General features: G+C 48.8%; 1 protein-coding gene across 1 annotated transcript; it reads left to right on the top strand.

The window, feature by feature from the left end:
* Positions 1-799: 799 nt before the first annotated feature.
* On the top strand, positions 800-22,691 carry ERCC3 (ERCC excision repair 3, TFIIH core complex helicase subunit). The gene is made up of 15 exons (XM_073545341.1): positions 800-957; positions 4,014-4,219; positions 7,207-7,443; positions 9,638-9,687; positions 10,734-10,869; positions 11,220-11,384; positions 11,709-11,913; positions 12,804-13,118; positions 13,392-13,576; positions 14,441-14,643; positions 16,862-16,958; positions 17,460-17,577; positions 20,642-20,760; positions 21,055-21,210; positions 22,159-22,691. Exons 1-15 carry the CDS (start codon positions 930-932, stop codon positions 22,291-22,293), a joined length of 2,355 nt encoding a protein of 784 aa, XP_073401442.1. The 5' UTR covers positions 800-929; the 3' UTR covers positions 22,294-22,691.
* Positions 22,692-22,767: the final 76 nt, after the last annotated feature.

The following is a 22,767-nucleotide window of genomic DNA, read 5'->3' as shown; positions in this document are numbered from 1 at the left end:
GTTACGTGATTTGGTTAATAGAGATAAATGTAGAGCCACCTGCAGACATGTTCCAGGGTTTCTGCCCGTCAGCAGGGTAAAGTATGAGAACTGGGTAGTTGGCCGAGTGGCCTTCAGCAGAAACTATAAGGCCATGTGCACACAGCCAGTATTTGGTGAGTTTTTTACCCCAGTATTTGTAAGCCAAAACCAGGAGTGGAAAGGTCGGAGGAAAAGCATAAGGCTATGTGCACACGTCGCGGATTCTGCTGCGGATCTGCAGCGTTCCAGGCCCTGCGGGTCTGCAGCAGTTTCTGCTGCGTTGTACAGTACCATTGTTTTCAATGGTGAAACTAAAAACGCAGTGCACATGCTGCAGATTACAATCCGCAGCACGTCAATTCTTTGTGCGGAATCCGCTGCGGTTTCACACCACCTCCATTGTAGAGGTGTGAAACCGCAGGCAAACAGCCTGAGAATTTACCTGCGGGTCTTTCTAAAACCGCACGGAAAAATCTGCAGCACTTCCAACTACGTGTGCACATAGTCTAATAGAAACATTTGCACCCCTTCTGCATTTATCACCCACAGCTGGTTTTGGCATTCAAATACTGGGGGGAAATAAATCACCAAATACTCAGTGTGTGCATGTGGCCCTATAGTTTACAAAGTAGGTGAAATTCATAAGACCCCTGTGACGTCACTCAGCCAAGTGAGGAGGAGCATGCGCAGTTCAGTCTCAGCAACATTGTAACAACACAGGCAGCTTCCAATCACAAGCTCGGCAAGCTACGCACCCTGATGCCGATTGGTCGATTTGCCTGAAGTTGGAGGCGTTTCCGGTTGTCGGTTTCCGCTGTGCGGTGTTATTGGCCGGTCCAATCAGGGGGCGGGGCTCTGCTGCGGTGGAGCGTCTGCTGTTCCTGGTTGCTCTCAGCACCGGCGGCGGAATGGGCAAGAAGGACAGAGGGGACCGAGGTAGGAGACTGCGGCCGGCGTCCCGGGACTACAGCTCCCATCAGCCGCCGCCCCACAGCTGGTGTAGGGGAGTCTGTCTGCTGCCTTACTGGTGGCATACAAGGGATGCTGGGAGTTGTAGTTTTCCCGTGACACTGTAGTTAGATGAGGAATGTTGAGAGGAGTTGTCGGCTCCTCACTCTGTAGAGGGGGTAATGAATGCTGGGAGTTGTAGTTATCATACACTGTACAGACTGGTAGTGTCACAGTATTACTAGCTGGGGGTTGTAGTTACTACAATTCTGCCCATACTACAGTGTGATCACTATTGTCAAAGGAGGGATGTTGGGAGTGGTAGTAATCACATGATCCTGTGTATCCATCTGTCCAGCCATATTGTCAGACTGTGAATGCTGAGAGTTGTAGTCAGCTCATCACACTGTAGAGACTTGGAGATGAGGAATACTGGGAGTTGTAGTTCTGTCATGGTGTGGCTTGTTGAGACTTGTGGTCCTCTGTCCTGTCTGCTGTTATAGTCTGTGCTGATATCTGCTCCGTGTCCCCAGCTGTGGCTCCTCACTGCGGGGGTCCGAGCCTGTGCTGATATCTGCCCCGTGTCCGGCCGTGGCTCCTCACTGCGGGGGTCCGAGCCTGTGCTGATATCTGCCCCGTGTCCGGCCGTGGCTCCTCACTGCGGGGGTCCAAGCCTGTGCTGATATCTGCCCCGTGTCCGGCCGTGGCTCCTCACTGCGGGGTTCCGAGCCTGTGCTGATATCTGCCCCGTGTCCGGCCGTGGCTCCTCACTGCGGGGTTCCGAGCCTGTGCTGATATCTGCCCCGTGTCCGGCCGTGGCTCCTCACTGCAGGGGTCCGAGCCTGTGCTAATATCTGCCCGTGTCCAGCCGTGGCTCCTCACTGTGGGGGTCCGAGCCTGTGCTGATATCTGCCCCGTGTCCGGCCGTGGCTCCTCACTGCGGGGGTCCGAGCCTGTGCTGATATCTGCCCCGTGTCCGGCCGTGGCTCCTCACTGCGGGGGTCCAAGCCTGTGCTGATATCTGCCCCGTGTCCGGCCGTGGCTCCTCACTGCGGGGTTCCGAGCCTGTGCTGATATCTGCCCCGTGTCCGGCCGTGGCTCCTCACTGCGGGGTTCCGAGCCTGTGCTGATATCTGCCCCGTGTCCGGCCGTGGCTCCTCACTGCAGGGGTCCGAGCCTGTGCTAATATCTGCCCGTGTCCAGCCGTGGCTCCTCACTGTGGGGGTCCGAGCCTGTGCTGATATCTGCCCCGTGTCCGGCCGTGGCTCCTCACTGCGGGGGTCCGAGCCTGTGCTGATATCTGCCCCGTGTCCGGCCGTGGCTCCTCACTGCGGGGGTCCGAGCCTGTGCTAATATCTGCTCCGTGTCCGGCCGTGGCTCCTCACTGCAGGGGTCCGAGCCTGTGCTAATATCTGCCCGTGTCCAGCCGTGGCTCCTCACTGCAGGGGTCCGAGCCTGTGCTAATATCTGCCCGTGTCCAGCCGTGGCTCCTCACTGTGGGGGTCCGAGCCTGTGCTGATATCTGCCCCGTGTCCGGCCGTGGCTCCTCACTGTGGGGGTCCGAGCCTGTGCTGATATCTGCCCCGTGTCCGGCCGTGGCTCCTCACTGCAGGGGTCCGAGCCTGTGCTAATATCTGCCCGTGTCCAGCCGTGGCTCCTCACTGTGGGGGTCCGAGCCTGTGCTGATATCTGCCCCGTGTCCGGCCGTGGCTCCTCACTGCGGGGGTCCGAGCCTGTGCTAATATCTGCTCCGTGTCCGGCCGTGGCTCCTCACTGCGGGGGTCCGAGCCTGTGCTAATATCTGCTCCGTGTCCAGCCGTGGCTCCTCACTGTGGGGGTCCGAGCCTGTGCTGATATCTGTCCCGTGTCCAGCCGTGGCTCCTCACTGCGGGGGTCCGAGCCTGTGCTAATATCTGCCCCGTGTCCGGCCATGGCTCCTCGCTGTGGGGGTCCGAGCCTGTGCTAATATCTGCCTCGTGTCCAGCCGTGGCTCCTCACTGCGGGGGTCCGAGCCTGTGCTGATATCTGTCCCGTGTCCAGCCGTGGCTCCTCACTGTGGGGGTCCGAGCCTGTGCCGATATCTGCCCCGTGTCCGGCCGTGGCTCCTCACTGCGGGGGTCCGAGCCTGTGCTGATATCTGCCCCGTGTCCGGCCGTGGCTCCTCACTGCGGGGGTCCGAGCCTGTGCTAATATCTGCCCCGTGTCCGGCCATGGCTCCTCGCTGTGGGGGTCCGAGCCTGTGCTAATATCTGCCTCGTGTCCAGCCGTGGCTCCTCACTGCGGGGGTCCGAGCCTGTGCTGATATCTGCCCCGTGTCCGGTTGTGACTCCTCGCTGTGGGGGTCCGAGCCTGTGCTGATATCTGCCCCGTGTCTGGCCATGGCTCCTCACTGCGGGGGTCCGAGCCTGTGCTAATATCTGCCCCGTGTCCGGCCGTGGCTCCTCACTGCGGGGGTCCGAGCCTGTGCTGATATCTGCCCCGTGTCTGGCCATGGCTCCTCACTGCGGGGGTCCGAGCCTGTGCTGATATCTGCCCCGTGTCTGGCCATGGCTCCTCACTGCGGGGGTCCGAGTCTGTGCTGATTACATGCTCGGGTGATCTCCGAGTATTTTCGCATGCTCGGAGATTTAGTGTTTGTCGACGCAGCTGCATGATTTGCCACTGCTGGACAGGCTGAACACGTGGGGATTTGCCTGTTTGTTAGGAATTCCGAGCACGCCAAATTACTCGGAGGACCCGAGCGACAAGTATACTCTCTCATCACTATTCTCCACAGTAATGCCCATAGTTACTGTATGAATTTTAAAGGGGGTCTGTCTCCCCCAAACTTCTATTAACTCTCCTTATATACTCCTTTCAGGGACTTGGCCTCAATCAAATCATCCGTCGTCCAAATTTTCTGATCTGATCACGGCAGTGACCTGGGTCTGTCCAGTCCTGATGTCTGGACGTCGTCTCCTCTGTGGGCCAGACATGCAGCTTTGTCTAGTGTTTCTCACAGCAATGCAGGCGATATTAACCCTTGGTGTTTGTTCTCCTTACAGACAAGAAAAAATCCAAGAAACGTCACTACGATGAAGAGGAGGAAGATGACGATGACGCGGCGCCCGCTAATGACCAGGAAGCTGTGCCCTCTGCAGCTGGAAAGCAAGTGGACGAGGCCAGCACCAAACTGGACGAGTACAACGCCAAAGATTACAGATCGGAAATGCCCCTGAAGGGTGACCACACGTCCCGTCCTCTCTGGGTGGTAGGTGTCTGGGTCCAGCTATAAATTAGACAGATGGCTCCCTGCCTGCATATTCCCCTGCTGATCAGCGGCGCCCGGTCTGTGCGGCAACCACTTCTCATAAACATTACAAAATATGAACGAATGTGATAATTGTGCCATATCCAGGTCCTCACCTAGTACAACTTGGGGTATAAGGGTACCACCGGGTCAAAAAGGAAACATAAATTACAGTGGAGCACCCCTATCGAATAATTCTTACAAATAAAGAGCCATATATTGAACACACCCCCCCCCCCCCCGGAATGAAACAAAAAACATCTCACATGGGGGGGGGGAGGCTCCTGTGTTCTGTGCTTTCTCCTAAACGATGCTGATAGCTCCATGCTGTCATTATATCTTGGAGACTACATGAAGGCGCAAAATGGGAGAACCGTGACGTCTTTCTGCAGCGCGGCTGCTTCATTCTGGTGTATCTGCATTTTATAGATGGAGAGACAATTAAATATATAAGTGGCGCTGCAAGCAGCTGTGAGCGGCTCTCTTGCGCGGCCGCCCGGCTCTGCTCTCTTGCGCGGCCGCCCGGCTCTGCTCTCTTGCGCGGCCGCCCGGCTCTGCTCTCTTGCGCGGCCGCCCGGCTCTGCTCTCTTGCGCGGCCGCCCGGCTCTGCTCTCTTGCGCGGCCGCCCGGCTCTGCTCTCTTGCGCGGCCGCCCGGCTCTGCTCTCTTGCGCGGCCGCCCGGCTGTTATGATTGAGTCACCATAGGGAGGCAAAAGCAGAAATACAATCTAAGTCCAGAAAACCAGAGAAGTTGGCAACTATCAGATTGCAGACCCCTGAACCTATCAACACAACTAGCAGTAGCCGTGGGGGGTTCCTACGATGCCCTAGACCCCTCGATCACAGCCGGAGAAATACATAGGCCTAAAGAAAGAAAGGGGAAATCTAAACTGCCCCAGAGCAGACCCCAAAGCAATAGGCAGCCCCCAACATATGACGGTGAAGCAAGATGAAAATACTAACATGGACAGAAAGATAGACTGAGCAAAGACGGGGCCCCAAAACTACCTAGATAGGAAAGGAAGGCTGCTGTCTGCAATCTGCCAAAACCCTATCAAAGACAAAAGCCAACCAGCTGATATGAAAAAGGCCCTGAAGCAGCTAGGCTTCAAAAACTGAATCAGCACTCAGGTATTTTCAGAAGACAGAGCTAAATGAATTCAGCACACCCCAGCAGGGAATGGCAAAATCCAGAAAAACAAAGCAAAAACAAAATCAAAGCACAAAAGCAAAAGGCTGAACAGCAAACTTAGCTTTGGAGGAGCAGGAATTCAGACTGGTCTCCAAGGATCCCACAGAGAAATCACCCGCAGGGCAGAAGGGCGTAGGCAGCATTATATCCAGTCCGTATCTCCACTCAGCCAGTCATAATCATCAGCCTCAGGTTTTTGACAATCAGGCTCACTACCTTTCTTTACCAGAAGAGGGTGTTCCACGGGCCTCAGTAGTGAAGGGGAAAATGAACTCACAACACCCGGCTCTGCTGTCTTGCGCGGCCGCCCGGCTCTGCTGTCTTGCCATCAGTTTTGAGCAGGATGTTTCATCATCCCAGTTGGGAAACACTGATTTGAGTTTTTATTGACTTTGGTGCAAAAAACTGAGCATTTTCCAGTTCCAGCAAAGTGGATAAGACTGACAGAAATTTCCTGCCCCCAAACATGTGAATCACTAGACTTTTAATAAACACAGGTAATCTGCTGGTAAAGAGTGCACGTAATCTGCAAATGACTATCAATAAAGGTTTGGGGAAATCAAAGATAAATATCACAAAGTATCAAAAACAAAGCAGCTTTATTTAAAACTTGACATCAAAAAAGAAACAAAAGTGTAGTGTCAAAAATGCAATGAAAAAAGTACCAGTTACCAAACCGCTAAAAGGTGCAGACAATCTGCAACATCAGAAAGTGACCGAATCCTCATTGTGGGACTGTCGCCTGCTGCCTATCTCAGGAGGATGCTGGTTTGTGGATAATCCTCATGCCGATCTGCTGCAGAGAGAACTGCCATCCTGCAGCACAGCCTCAGGGGGTCAGCCACTGATTTCTTCCACTGATTGTATACCTCTGCTCCATTTACATGTGCAGAGTCCCGTTCTTGCGCTCCCTGGGTCCTCCATTGGTGATGAGCGAGTATACTCGTTGCTCGGGTTTTCTCGAGCATGCTCTGGTGATCTCCGAGTATTTTGGCGTGCTCTGAGATTGTGTTTGTCGACGCAGCTGCATGATTTGTGGCTGCTAGACAGGCTGAATACATGTGGGGATTGCCTGTTTGTTAGGAATTCCGAGCATGCCAAAATAGTCGGAGAACACCCGAGCATGCTCGGGAAAACCTGAGCAATGAGTATACTCGCTCATCTCTATTCTCCACAGTAAAGCCCATAGTCACTGTATGAATTTTAAAGGGGTCGGTCTCCCCCAAACGTCAATTAACGCTACTTATAAATCCTTTCAGGTACTTGGCCTCAATAAAATCATCCCTGTCATCTAAATTTCACACATTTAATTGTACAAAAAAAGTTTTCTTATGTAAATGAGGGCTCCTCACTGCACCATTCCACCAAAAAGGCGCTCACATACAGTGACAGTACGAGTGAGTGGTCATCCCCCTCCTGCCTGCATCAGCCACACTGTCACGTGTCGGTCGGCTCTGAATTCATTGATCCAGTGCCGCCTAAAGCTATGGAGAGCTGACTGAGGGCGTGGATCGGTGCACTGAGCTCGGGGCCACCGAGGATCCCTCGTTTGCATATGAAATTATTTTAATTATACAACTAAAGTGCCCCCCCCCCCCTTACTGCAGGGATGGATTTTTAGGGGCTACGTTAAATTGTGTTTTGGTGGTGACACTCTTTTTAAGTGATATTATTATTGTAGAATTTGGAATTCTTAATTTGGGAACTTTTGAGGGAAGCAGAAGGCGATCAGCAGTGATTTATATGTTTGCTCCAGGCCCCGGATGGACACATCTTCTTAGAAGCCTTTTCTCCGGTCTATAAATACGCCCAGGACTTCCTTGTCGCCATCTCGGAGCCCGTCTGCCGTCCGGTGCACGTCCACGAGTACAAGCTCACCGCCTACTCCCTGTACGCTGCCGTCAGTGTTGGGCTGCAGACCTCAGACATCATCGAGTATTTACAGAAGCTGAGCAAAACCGGCGTCCCCGAGGGAATCGTGCAGTTCATCAAGGTGAGCGCTCGGGACGGGGGTCAGGCAGGTGCTTAAGGGGACAGTCTCAAGTCAATGTGCCCCCTACTGGTCCATAGAACGCTCTGCCCTTAGCGAGGTCACTGAGATCAATGGACGACTTTTTATGGTGTGTAAGCATAGACTTATTGAAGGACCATTCGGAGACCACCCTGAAAACTGGGGGACCCCTTTAATTAAGCATTTGTCCATGTTACTTGTGCTCTAAAAAGATGAAACCCCAATAATAATGTAACTTTATACCGTACTTATAAAGTTGTAATAAAGGGTGTCATTCTTCTGTACATCCAGGGGCTGAAATACGCTGCAGTCACGTGCAAGTGACACGGCTGCAGAGCTCTTTCCAGTGTCACACGGGTTTTGTTTCGAGTTCTGCACTTGTGTAAGATGGACTTACTTGGGAGGCGTTTATAGTCATTGGTCCCTTCAGTTTAGGACTTACAGTTGTGGCCAAAAGTATTGACACCCCTGCAATTCTGTCAGGTAATACTCAGTTTCTTCCTGAAAGTGATTGCAAACACAAATTCTTTGGTATTATTATCTTCATTTAATTTGTCTTGCATGAAAAAACACAAAAGAGAATGAAGCAAAAAGCAAAACATTGATCATTTCACACAAAACTCCAAAAATGGGCCAGACAAAAGTATTGGCACCCTCAGCCTAATACTTGGTTGCACAACCTTTAGCCAAAATAACTGCGGCCAACCGCTTCCGGTAACCATCAATGAGTTTCTTACAATGCTCTGCTGGAATTTTAGACCATTCTTCTTTGGCAAACTGCTCCCGGTCCCTGATATTTGAAGGGCGCCTTCTCCAAACTGCCATTTTTAGATCTCTCCACAGGTGTTCTATGGGATTCAGGTCTGGACTCATTGCTGGCCACCTTAGAAGTCTCCAGTGCTTTCTCTCAAACCATTTTCTAGTGCTTTTTGAAGTGTGTTTTGGGTCATTGTCCTGCTGGAAGACCCATGACCTCTGAGGGAGACCCAGCTTTCTCACACTGGGCCCTACATTATGCTGCAAAATTTGTTGGTAGTCTTCAAACTTCATAATGCCATGCACACGGTCAAGCAGTCCAGTGCCAGAGGCTGCAAAGCAACCCCAAAACATCAGGGAACCTCCGCCATGTTTGACTGTAGGGACTGTGCTCTTTTCTTTGAATGCCTCTTTTTTTCTCCTTTAAACTCTATGTTGATGCCTTTGCCCAAAAAGCTCTACTTTTGTGTCATCTGACCAGAGAACATTCTTCCAAAACGTTTTAGGCTTTTTCAGGTAAGTTTTGGCAAACTCCAGCCTGGCTTTTTTATGTCTCGGGGTAAGAAGTGGGGTCTTCCTGGGTCTCCTACCATACATTCCCTTTTCATTCAGACGCCGACGGATAGTACGGGTTGACACTGTTGTAACCTCGGACTGCAGGGCAGCTTGAACTTGTTTGGATGTTAGTGGAGGTTCTTTATCCAACATCCGCACAATCTTGCGTTGAAATCTCTTGTCAATTTTTCTTTTCCGTCCACATCTAGGGAGGTTAGCCACAGTGCCATGGGCTTTACACTTCTTGATGACACTGCGCACGGTAGACACAGGAACATTCAGGTCTTTGGAGTTGGACTTGTAGCCTTGAGATTGCTCATGCTTCCTCACAATTTGGTTTCTCAAGTCCTCAGACAGTTCTTTGGTCTTCTTTCTTTTCTCCATTCTCAATGTGGTGCACACAAGGACACAGGACAGAGGTTGAGTCAACTTTAATCCATGTCAACTGGCTGCAAGTGTGATTTAGTTATTGCCAACACCTGTTAGGTGCCACAGGTAAGTTACAGGTGCTGTTAATTACACAAATTAGAGAAGCATCACATGATTTTTCGAACAGTGCCAATACTTTTGTCCACCCTCTTTTTTTATGTTTGGTGTGGAATTATATCCAGTTTGTCTTTAGGACAATTCTTTTTGTGTTTTTTCATTCAAGACAAATTAAATGAAGATAATACCAAAGAATTTGTTTGCATTCATTTTCAAGAAGAAACTGAGTATTATCTGACAGAATTGCAGGGGTGTCAATACTTTTGGCCACAACTGTATGGGGCTCTCTGAGACAAGAAAAGGCTTGGTAGAAATGTCAGTGACCCTCTAGCTGCCCAGTAGGTTTAGTTAATAGAAGTTTTGTGTTTCTCCCCTTCAGCTCTGCACTGTCAGCTATGGGAAAGTCAAGCTGGTATTGAAGCACAACAGGTAAGAGATGATCTAACGCTGCGGCTCGTGCCGGTCCGTGCTGTGTGGACCCCGAGCAGCTGCAAGACCCCTGCAGTGCTGCTGTCTCTCCTGCCGAGTGCACATAGCCCGACCATGGAGCTGTAGCTGTTGTCTGCAGTGCTGCTGCTCCATTCTTTCCTGTGCACTGCAGAGTCCGAACCGAAGACTAGAGGGGTCTGCTGCCAAGACCCCCACCTATTGACAGCACGGCGCTCTCGTGCGTTTATTCAGAGCTGAGTGACCGGGCTGTGTGGCTGTCATTGGTGCCTGTTCGCTGGCTTGGCGTTGGGCGTGTTCACACAGCGTTTTGTCCATCTGTTTTAGCAGCAAAATAAATGAGATTTCTAAAATGTCACTCCATACATTTTTTTTTTTTTTTTTTTTTTAAGCACAGAATTTGTTTGCTCATCATTTTAAGGTTATGTCCACACATTGCATTTTTGCTTTTTTTTTTTCTCCACCATTAACAATAGTGGTAGCAGTAAAACATTCTGCATGCTATACACACGCTTTGGTTGCATTTTTATTTTCTTTCTTTTCATTGATTTAAATGGGTGAAAACGGTGAAGGAATTGACGGCTGCAGGATTAACAAAAAATCTCATTCTCTCTGCTGGTTCAGTAAAATGCAGCGTTTTTTGTCAGAGAAAAACGCACCAGACGTCCCTGCAGAAGCGCCTTTCTTCAATCAGACCAATGAATCTGCGCAGCCAAAAATAAAATAAAAGCATCAGACATAAATATTTTAATACAGGCTAGCTGCTTTATTTTCCTTGTGCCTGCAAAAAACCACATTATTTATGCTACGTGGAACATGGTAGTAGAGGGTGAGAAAATGCATTAAAAATGTATTTGCATTTCTGCTGTAATAAAGCATTAAGAACGGCAAAATTTGCATCAAAACTTATAAAAAAAAACCCAACCGCAATAAACGCTGCAGATTGTTGTCTCTTATTTGGGGTGGACGTATGTGGGGAGAACATGCGGCGTTTCCACGTGGCCTAAAAGTGATCACATCACCTGCAGATACTTCGTGGAGAGCGCTCACCCAGACGTCATCCAGGACCTCCTTAAAGACAAAGTCGTCCGCGGCTGCAGACTGAGGAATGAGGAGGGAGAGGAGACGGAGCTGATCACCGAGACCTTTACTAGCAAATCCGCTGTAAGTCCATTCACTGACTGGTAGCAGCGTTGTCTGCTGTGAACCCCTCTGCCAGGAGTGATCACAAAATGCCACTAACGAAACTTCATGAAACTTCTAGATGAAATAGGCAGAATCAGCATGCGCTCCTCCTCCAGACGTATGTCCCTGCACATATGGAAAGGTGAAGTCCTTCCACTCCACCTCATGTATCCTCAGACACTTCCTTCCTCATGCTTTACACTGCAGCTCAGCTCATTCACATTGTAGGTTTAGCTGGAATCATTTTATGGAGAGAAGATTCTGACTGCAGTATGTTATGTGGCCGACCACAGAGATGATGCGACTTCTTAAGACCTATTTATTCCCAGATCTCCAAGACGACAGATCCGGCCGGGGGCCCCTCCACATCCCAGGTCCCAGAGACGCAGAATAAGACCGACGTCCCGGCCGACCTGTTTGAGTTCTACGAACAGATGGACAAAGAAGAAGAGGAGGAGGAAGAGACACAGACAGTATCATTCGAGGTTAAACAGGTAAAACCGCTCGTATTTGGTCCTCGCTGTTGTAGGCATCTGTCCACAAACTTGCTGACTGTTTCCTATAGCACGGAGCACTGAGTCGCTTCTAGACTGATTTGCTTTCCTCTCCAGCCTGACGATAGATTTGATGATAATGGACCCACATTGGCAGCAAAGAGCAAAAGTATTGTGAAAGTTGCTGAAAAGTAAATCTAGGCACATTGACATAAAGGAAATGGCTGTAAGGTCTACCGTCCTCCGTCGTCTTCCCCGGCCTCCGTCGTCTTCCCCGGCCTCCGTCGTCTTCCCCAGTAATGACAGCTATGGCGTCTTTTTCAGGAAATGATTGAGGTGCTCCAGAAGCAGTGCATCCACCTGGAGTACCCGCTCCTGGCAGAGTATGACTTCAGAAATGACACCATGAACCCTGACATAAACATTGACCTGAAGCCCACCGCCGTCCTGCGCCCGTACCAAGAGAGGAGCCTGCGCAAGATGTTCGGCAACGGCCGCGCCCGCTCCGGGGTGATTGTGCTCCCCTGCGGTGAGGGTCTTTGTCGGTTCCGCTTTCTTCAGTGGTTTCCTATGTGGTGGTGCCCGTACGCTGTAAAGGGGATTCTGAAAACTGGAAGCTATTCCCTGTCCAATGAATGGCGCAGAACGCCCCCCTTGCATTTGCTTGAACGCTGCCCCATTCACATTGGTCTTTGCACCCAGTGCTCAGAAATCATCCGCCTTTCAGTTCTCAGAATACCCCTCTACCCATTTGATAACTGGTCGGTGAGGGGTGGAAAAACGAGCTGGAACTGCCAGCAGAGGGCGCATTTTATCAGTAACTTGTGTCAGTAGAGAGGAGCTGCCAGCAGAGGGTGCCATTTACCAGTGATTTCCAGCAAGACCGAAGCCAATGGATCGCAAGTGGTCAGCGCAATATCTGGGGTCGCGGAGAGCCGCTCCCTCCGTCTCCAGCTGTCTATTCCATAAGGGGTCCCAATATTTATGCAATTGTTTAGGTTTTTATTAACCCAATGCCTCAAGAGGTTGTGTAAGTTCTTGGTCACAACAATTTATCAAATCAATCACAATGTGTTCTACTGTCAGCTGAGGAGTTGTTACAATTGTATCTAGCAATGTATCCCCTGCACTGATCGTTTGTTACAATGTGTCAGTTCAGGTAAAGTCTTCTAGTGTGAGATGTTTCGATGACTGAGGATTGGATGCAATTGTAACAAACTCTCAGCAGTATCGTGTTGGGTTTGAGTTGTACTGATGTAAGCAAGAGTGTTTTCATTCACTGATACAAAGCAGAGATCTTGATAACTGAATACAAAAGTGTAATACAAAGTTTCAGGCATTTTCTTTGTCCGGCTTCGTCCTGTTTATCTGTGCTGCGGCTGGACCTGATGTTCTTGATGAGAGCGTTTCTATCTGCAGGTGCCGGGAAGTCTCTGGTTGGTGTCACCGCCGCCTGCACCGTGCGGAAGAGGTGCTTGGTGCTGGGTAATTCTGCCGTGTCAGTGGAGCAGTGGAAAGCGCAGTTTAAGATGTGGTCGACCATTGACGACAGCCAGATCTGTCGCTTCACTTCCGACGCCAAGGACAAGCCCATCGGATGCTCCATCGCCATAAGCACGTACTCCATGCTGGGACACACAACCAAGAGGTCGTGGGAAGCAGAGCGGGTGATGGAGTGGCTGAAAAGTCAGGAGTGGGGTCTTATGATACTGGACGAGGTGCATACCATTCCAGGTACGGGAGAGCAAGGTTTTTTTTACTCCAGTTACTTCCAATGCTGCGGTAACCGGATGTCAGTCGGGGTGAGCTTCCATTGTGCCCTGCAAGATACTCCTATACATTGCCATTGATCCAGCAGAGGGCAGCAGGGAGATTGAAAACTGACCTAAACGACGCAGCTCTGGATGTGACTAGAGTGTAATGTCTGATAAGTGAAGAAAACTTTTGCACATTCTCTCTGCTTTATAATTAGATTTCTATAACCACCTGCTCTTTTATTTCTTGCAGCAAAGATGTTCCGCCGCGTCCTGACCATCGTCCAGGCTCACTGTAAGCTCGGGCTCACAGCCACCCTGGTCCGAGAGGACGACAAAATAGTCGACCTGAATTTTTTAATTGGCCCAAAGTTGTACGAAGCCAACTGGATGGAGCTGCAGAACAACGGCTACATCGCAAAGGTGCAGTGCGCGGAGGTAAGGGGGCAGGTGGGTTATGTTAGGGGCTACTCAACCCTATTATGGACCTGCACTTCCTCAGGACTGAGTGCAGTGATCGGGCGCCCCACAATGTCTGCACGGTGCCATTATCACTTTCTTGTGGAGAGGGCACCATCGGGGCCTTTCTGGGTGTGCCCCATAGGTCGGGGTGGTAACGATCCTTATCCCAGCTCAGGAAATGCAGGGTCTTGCCAAGAGAGGGCGCCGTCCATGCAAAAGTTTAGTCTTATGTTATAGTGGTTATTTATGAAGCTTTTATACCTTGTTAACCCCTTAAGGACACTGCCCAGTTAGAGGTATTTTCCAGATTGGGGCCAGGTTTTTGCAAGCACTGACACTGTTAGGTGCCCACCTTTATGTAGGACTGATTCAATGGCTCTGATCCTGTAAGTTGATGCCGGCTGCGGATGGCGCAGTCCCAGCTCTCGAATCTCCGTCATACCTGCACTATAATACTACGACGAGCTGCTTGATATGTTATGACGAGTTTCCTGACTGCCTAAACGTTTTTGCCCCCCATAACTTTTTTTCCTCGCCCCTCCTGCAGACTCTATGCTCTTTGTTGCTTTTCTTCTCGTCTCGCTTCGTTGTTGCTTTGTCTTCAGCTAATTTCATGAAAGCCGTAGAGCTGATTAAGACGTCGTCTTTTCTTCCTGGCGGTCGGAGGAGGCTGTTGCCGTGGTGAGACACTCTTGTGCCTCGCGGCTCGTATTGAGGCTTTACCTTCGGGGTCTATTCAACTTCTTCCTCTCACCAGACAAACGAGCTGCGTGTTCAGAATACGGCCCAGGCCTCCATGTTGGCCGCCGGCTTCCTCCTCTCTTTTCTTTTCTCTCTCAGGTCTGGTGCCCCATGTCCCCCGAGTTTTACCGAGAATACGTCGCCATCAAGACAAAGAAGCGGATTCTGTTATACACCATGAACCCAAATAAATTCCGAGCCTGCCAGTTCCTGATTAAGTTCCATGAGCGGCGGAATGACAAGATCATTGTGTTCGCAGACAATGTGTTTGCGCTGAAGGAGTACGCCATCAGGCTCAACAAGTAAGTGGCCCTGCATGACAATGAGCCGCCAGCACCTCGCAAGCTCGTGGGACTTTTTTTTTACTTTTTAGCAGAGGATGGGTTACTGGGGCGTTTTGAGTTAAGACTTCCAACGGTGGAAGGATTTCCGCTTCGGTAAAGAGAATCAAGAAAATGATGCAAAAAAAATGTGAACTTGTCAAAACTGCCAACTGCTTGTGTATGTACATGAAGAAAATGCTATTTCTGGGCTTTATATGACTTGTATTTTGCATTTTTCACTGCTATGATGCTTCCCATACGCAGCACACACAGACATGAGAGATTCCTGCTCTCTTGTCTCTATGTAGCATATGATCAAAAGCTGCAGCAGCATTATTCAACAGTGTAGCTGTGAATCCAGCACTTGGCTGACATAAACACTTACAAAAAGCAGCAGCAAGAACGTTTACATTAGTACTGAGCAGTGTTGCTGTGAATACAATGAGAGGAGATCTAAAACACTCATTACAGTGCAGCAGCATGGAGGACATTACTTAGCAGCACTGAGCAGTGTTGCTGTGAGTACACAACCACACCTGTTCAGATTACTAGTGCTTGAAATTTAGCCTCATTCAATTGAAAGCAGCTGAGCTGTAATACCTGACACACCTTTGGTCAGATATGGGGGTGTTACTTAAAGAACGCAGCAATGTTTTCAGTGCTGTACAACCCCTTTATCGTTCCACCCAATGCTCACACTTGATATGAATTAATTGGTTTATTAGTCACTTGAATTTTACTAATGGCCTTTTCCAGAGTCAGCAGATTGATTTGCTCAGTGCGTCCTATAGGTTCTGCCGTGAAGTGTTCAGGAGATTCCTGATTGTTGCTGCATTACACGGCAGATTTAGTTTGCGCCATTTATCTGCGTCACACCGTTTCATTACGGTCATACGAGTTTCGTGCATATTATTTTACCTGCACCTCCCTCTAGACACCAGGGCTACACGGCGGCACCAGATCACAAGGTTGCATTGTAACAGGCCAAGTGTAATTGTGGCTGCTTTGCTGCATGTAATGTGATGCAAACTCGACACTTGTGAAATTTCGCTGTAGTTTTGGTCGGCGATCATGAATGACTTTTGCCGCAGGGAGACCAATGGAAGTCTCTTGTGTTTGTACATCCTGACGGCATGCGAGTCCCGGCCAGATCCCTCCAGAAAGTCATGCGACTTCACTGCAGCAGCCGTCGCAGATATTCTGTGGCCCAAAAAGGCCCCAAATAACCCTGATAATAGAATGTAAAAAAAAAAATGGGTCGTCCACTGATCTTACACTGAACTCTATACTGGAACCATCACTTGTCATAAAGAATCCATCGGGTTTAGATTTTTCGCTACCATTAGTTAGAATATGGCTACAGGGTGACGTCGGTGCATGTAAAATAACCCTGATGGTGTAAACGGTGCGTCTCCTACCCAGCGGCGGCGGCGGCGATATACACCCCACTAGAGAGTATCTAACGCCTTCACACCATCTGGTCATTACTAGTCTGCAGCCTCAGTGATACATTGTTTCCAGTTAAGTCTAGCAATGTATCACTTCCTGACAAGTGGTTACAAGTGACCTGACAGGCGGCAATTGTCCTGCTTTGCGACCACAGATGTGCAAATCGGGCGCCGATGCAAGTTTTCCTTTCTTCTGCTTGTCAGTGGCGTGACCCAACCTTGTGCGTTATTATTATACAACACTTTGCACGCTGATCCTCAACCAGACAGATCTGTTCCGTTTTTTTTTTTTTATTTCTGGGAAGGATCCTTTAATCTTCCTCAAATTGGCCTGAAAAGAGATTAGCCGCAGCGCTGCTGGAGGAATGTCATTAGACGTGTTCACTGTTCCGTGTGAGCGGGTAAGGAATTAACTCGGGGCCGCCGTTATAACATGTCACCTCTCCCTACATCCTGGGGTGCGACCCCCTTATACGTGCTTGGCCTCTTACTGTCAAAATAGTTTTCAAAACTTTTTTCCATTTTAAATATATTGGAGTCTTGTTACCTACAGACGAGGCCGTAAGTTCCTGCTTAGGTCGGGTCTAAGCCTGTGCACAGGGTCTGCAGATATTGAGCTTTATTTGATCTGCTCTATAACTTCACGCTTCATCAGTGCAGCAGCTCTGGCTGTGACTATTGTCATTCAGGATCCTATGGTGAAATTAAGATTTAAGGCCACCGTAATATTAACTTTTATTTTTCCCCAGACCGTACATCTACGGCCCGACCTCCCAGGGGGAGAGGATGCAAATTCTGCAAAACTTTAAGCACAATCCAAAAATCAACACCATCTTTATATCAAAGGTAAGAAGCTAAGTGAGAAGGCAAATCCAATATCAGCAGCTTTCCAATCGCTTTCATTGACGCTTGCCACCATTTGCTTGCCGTCAGTAACTGGAACGTATGGTAGGTTTTTAGCCTCTGGATGGAAACTCTGTGCATCAAGGGAAAAAAAATCTGCAGATCTTGTTAGGGTGTTGGCTTTAATCTCATCCAAGGAGTCATTTATGAGCAGGACTCGCTCAGGAGGTCCTAGGGTCAGTCATATGTTTCATGACTTGCATTGTAGCCCCCTACTTGGAATACTACCCGCTATACAGTAACAAGCAGAGCCCGGATGATATTGAGAGGTTTCCAGATTCTAGTCACTGACAGCAAGCAATACTACAAATATTCACCCAAAACTAAACTCCAGGCTGCTCGGAGTAACCTGTGACTGACCGACGGCCGGAGGGAATTTGTTTCAATTGTTTTTCTGAATTTTGTGGATTTTTGCTGAATATTCAGTACATTTGTGTTCGGCAGGTCGGTGACACTTCCTTTGATTTACCTGAAGCCAATGTGCTGATCCAGATCTCATCACACGGAGGGTCCCGCAGGCAGGAGGCGCAGCGTCTGGGCCGTGTCCTGAGAGCAAAGAAAGGTAAAACTCTGTCCATGAAGTTACTGTCGGCAGATATCTGCAGTGCAGTTAATACTTTCCTGGATATCAGCGGCTGCTCCGTCAGGTGGGACTCGCAAGGTTCAGATATTTGCTAATAATCAGGAAGATCCACAGGAACATAGACTATGGCGCAAGTAATTGTCAAATTCCAATCCTGCTGGTTACAGGCTTTGCGATAAACTCTCACCGAGAGCCCGGACTGTACCCGAGCCTCAGATCCATTACTGCAAGGGTAACAATATAACCATTACTGATCCTGAGTTACATCCTGGATTGTACCCCAGAGCTGCACTCACTATTCTGCTGGTGCAGTCACTGTGTACATACATTACATTACTGATCCTGAGTTACATCCTGTATTATACCCAGAGCTGCACTCACTATTCTGCTGGTGCAGTCACTGTGTTACATACATTACATTACTGATCCTGAGTTACCTCCTGTATTATACCCCAGAGCTGCACTCACAATTCTGCTGGTGCAGTCACTGTGTACATACATTACATTACTGATCCTGAGTTACATCTTGTATTATACCCCAGAGCTGCACTCACTATTCTGCTGGTGCAGTCACTGTGTACATACATTACATTACTGATCCTGAGTTACATCCTGTATTATACTCCAGAGCTGCACTCACTATTCTGCTGGTGCAGTCACTGTGTACATACATTACATTACTGATCCTGAGTTACATTCTGTATTATACCCTAGAGCTGCACTCACTATTCTGCTTGTGCAGTCACTGTGTACATACATTACATTACTGATCCTGAGTTACGTCCTGTATTATACTCCAGAGCTGCACTCATTATTATGCTGGTGCAGTCACTGTGTACATACATTACTGATCCTGAGTTACATCCTGTATTATACCCCAGAGCTGCACTCACTATTCTGCTGGTGCAGTCACTGTGTTACATACATTACATTACTGATCCTGAGTTGCATCCTGTATTATACCCCAGTGCTGCACTCACTATTCTGCTGGTGCAGTCACTGTGTACATACATTATATTACTGATCCTGAGTTACATCCTGTATTATACTCCAGAGCTGCACTCACTATTCTGCTGGTGCAGTCACTGTGTACATACATTACATTACTGATCCTGAGTTACATCCTGTATTATACCCCAGGGCTGCACTCACTATTCTGCTGGTGCAGTCACTGTGTACATACATTACATTACTGATCCTGAGTTACATCCTGTATTATACCCCAGAGCTGCACTCACTATTCTGCTGGTGCAGACACTGTGTATATACGTGTAGTATTTGTAGCCAGGATCTGCATTATTGGAGCCCTGACTAGCAGCATTTCTTAGTTTCGCCGTCTTGTTTCCGTCGCTCCTGCACATAATTTGTTTCGCCGGTCAGGAGTCCTGGAGAGCTGGGTGTTAAGCTGTTGGTGGCCATCACATGACTTTTTAGGTCTGTTTCACAGGTCCGTTTTTCAGATCAGTTGTAATCCGCGAAAATGGCGGAAAACTGATCCGTCGGCGGATTGACAGCAATGTGTGGCACCGGACCGTTGTTTTGACGGGTCCGGCGAAGGTTGAATTTTAAAGGAACCCGTGCCCGGAAAAACGAGAGAATATTTTTTTTACGATCCCGGAACGGCATTACTGGGTTAAAAATGATCCCGGAGCAAAGCTTCCGGGCATGCGCCCATGAAAATAGCTGTCCGTCAAGAAGAAAAAAACGTTGCAGTGTCCGTCTCATCCGCCTGGGAGCCAGGAAAATTTTGGCGGATCCGTCTAAAAACGGGGGTGACGGACAACCGTCAGTCAAGATCTGCCAATAATGTAGGTCTATGGGGGGAAAAAAACGGATCTGCCCCTTTTTTGGCGGATCTGTTTTTTTTTCAAAAATTGGCGGATTATGACTGACGCAAAAAAACTGAAGTGTGAAAGAGGCCTTAGAAATTGGGCTGTAAAGTTTGTACAACCTGAAAGTTTCCGCTTTGCGCTGATGTGGTGATCGCTCTGTGGGAGGATTATTCCCACGTATCGACGCGCGCTCACAGCTGGGCGCTGACGCGTCGGGGGACGAGGTGAGACCGCACCGTGCGTTTCCTTCACTTATTAAATGCAGCTAATAGGCTTGAATGTTTCTCACGGCCTCCAACGCCATCACTTTACCATGTGGGGGGCTGAGCTTTCCCTGCGGCCCCCCATCCTCCTTCATTTCCTCCCTCGCCCCGCCTTGTGCTGCCTGCATCCTCTGATTTATGCTCCATAATGAGCCCCGGCTGCGGCTCCAACCTGTTACTGACCGCGATGTAGTCGCCATCTTTTTTTTTTTTCTTTCTATTTTTCAATCTTCAGTCTCCTCTTGTTGTGGAATCAGTGGACATTGATGGCACTTATTACACGATTTGTACAATTCTGGTCGTTTGTGCCATTAATATTTTTATTGTGTTTAAAAAAATAGAAAATAAATTGATAAAGAGAGAAAACTTGTGTTAGTCACGTTTTCAACTGTATTTTTGCGTTGTGGGTGGAGCTTAGTCGGAGGCGTGTCTTATCACCGCCAAACAGATCCGCTCTTAATTTCTAAAATCCTCAAATGATGAATTAGCCGAAAACCTCCGAATAATGAAAACCGCGCTCACATCGGCGAAATTGCATGCTGGGCTCCAATCCCACCCGTTAGTCACCATCTCTGCTGCTTTTACTGAATGGAAACATCGTCTTCAGCTCGTTACAGTTGTATCCCGTATGGACAATCCTCGTTCCCTGCACCGATACATTGTAGCAAACGATCGAGGACTTGGTCCTTCTGATGAATGCAGCTCACCATAGACTCACTGCATACATTGTGACAAACTCTCAGCTGTGTGAAGCCTCAGGTCCTTTATGGGTGGGTTGTTTAACCCTTTGCTTTACCCATTCTATGTATCTCCCCTGTGTTCATACAGATGAGATCTTCACTGTCCTGCAGATTTCCTGACCCTGGGGGCACCTAGGTGGACACCCCCTTTACCAGGGCATACGCCCCTTTTATACCCATACGTGACATGCGTTTTCTTTCTTTCCAGGAATGGTTGCTGAGGAATACAACGCCTTCTTCTATTCTCTGGTGTCACAGGACACTCAGGAGATGGCCTATTCCACCAAGAGGCAGCGGTTCCTGGTTGATCAGGGCTACAGCTTTAAGGTAAGGGGGGTGGTTGTGAGATCTACAACAAGTCTGTGCAGCACTGAGAGGCAGTCTGCTGTACAGAAGATACTACTCTTGTGTATGTAAGGGGTCACTCAGACAGGAGGATAAGCAGGGAGGGGACAATAGAAGGAGAACTCCACCACCGCTGTCACTGCCGGGTAATGGGGGACAAGGCGGCCAAATGAAGTAACTACTGCAGGGAGAAGGGGCCATCACGGATAATGAATTCATGCTGCTCATTTACATATTTGTGACGACCGATTAATTTCCTTGTCCCCTTTCGACCAGGTGATCACAAAGCTGGCCGGCATGGAGGAGGAGGACCTGAGCTTCTCCACCAAGGATGACCAGCAGCATCTCCTCCAGAAAGTGTTGGCCGCCTCCGACCTCGACGCCGAAGAGGAAGTGGTGGCCGGAGAGTTTGGATCCAAATCTTCCACCCACGTAAGTAGGAGATCGTTACCTTGTAACTTCCTCTCCATGAGTGGACATCTGGGTCAATAAGGGGAACTCCACAGAAAATCCCTGTCCACCCCCAGACTGAGATGGTAAAAAATCCTCACTCCAGCCAGTGTGAAATCTGGCATCCAGTAATCCGGCGTCTGATAATCTGGCGCTCGCTTCCAGAATGTAATACCAGAGGATGTGTTACCGTTGGTCAGCTATCCTAAAGGCTGATCATCCAGAATATCCGATAGATCGGCACTCATCACAAAGCGTGATGCGCTGTGGAGTTTTCGTTTGCGTTTCGCCTGTGGCCGAGCTTTATCAGGGAGCTTCACTTTCACTAGATACTGCAGTGTCCAGGACAAGATCATGGGTTCAAGTCCCTAAAGGGGACAAAAATATAAAGTGAAAAAAAAAAAATTCAAATCTCTTCCTTTTTAAGATAAAGGAATAAAAATATTTGCTTATGGGTCTGAAAAAATGGCGATAAATCTAATATTTATTTTATAATTTTATAATACTCGTTTCCGCTTGTTTTTTTTTTTTTTATTTTTTTTTATTTTATTTTTTTTTTTATTCAACGCTCTAAAAGTTTGTTACCTCTGGAAACGTAAAGAGCTGAAGAATCTAATCACCGGCTCATTTTTACCATCTAATGTCGGAAAAACAAAACCTAAAAGTCCATATTTTTTCCATTTTATCCATTTTATCACACTTGAGTTTTGTTTGTTGTTTTTTATCACCATTTTTTTAGTATATTGTTGGTAAAGGAAATTGTCATCATTATCATTAGGGGGGGGAGTGATGGCTCTTGGAAGAAGCGAAGGGAAAAAAAAAAACAGGCTGCAGCAGGAAAGGGTTAATAAATGTTGCAAAATGCATCAGAAACAGACACCAGTGATACATTCCCTGATGCTCCTTCATTCTCTGCTCCCCTCCACACAGGTGGCGCGGCGGGTCGGCACCATGAGCTCCATGTCCGGGGCAGACGACACCGTCTACATGGAATATCAGGCTCCCAGGAACAAGGGCGCCGGCAGCAAACACGTGCACCCGCTCTTCAAGCGTTTCCGCAAATGAACCCCGCGGCTCTTGTGCTGCACATCTGACGCGCCGTCCACACTGCGATGGTGGAAAGAAACTGAAACGCCGCCGTCCCGCAGGTCTCAATGTGCCGCTCCGATTATTTTTCTATTTTTTCCTATTTATGTAGCATTTTCCTGTGGATGATGTGATCGCAGGTGGACGCAGATGATTCCTTGCAGGAATAGTAAATGAGTTTTCTTTCTGGCCTGTAACATGTGTTTCTGGTTACAGTGTAGCGCTACATTGGCACGGACTGGCGGCTGTGGTGCCCGGCGTGGGGGCGCAGCTGCTGCCGCCAGCGACTCTCTTTATACGATGTGTATAAAGTCTGACTTTACAGGGCGTCTGTCTTTACTTCCTTGCAATAAAGGTTTCAATGTGCTGTGACTTTAGTTCCGCTGCTGCTCTCTGGTATCAGATCTTTTGTTTTGATTCTCTGGGTCTGAGGATCAGCGATCATTAGATCTG

Source organism: Dendrobates tinctorius, unplaced genomic scaffold, assembly GCF_039654945.1.
Source record: "Dendrobates tinctorius isolate UK_male_01 unplaced genomic scaffold, ASM3965494v1 ptg000143l, whole genome shotgun sequence".
Classification (NCBI taxonomy): Eukaryota; Metazoa; Chordata; class Amphibia; order Anura; family Dendrobatidae; genus Dendrobates; species Dendrobates tinctorius.
The sequence above is the reverse complement of the archived record's forward strand: the minus strand, read 5'-3'. Positions and strand labels throughout refer to the sequence as shown.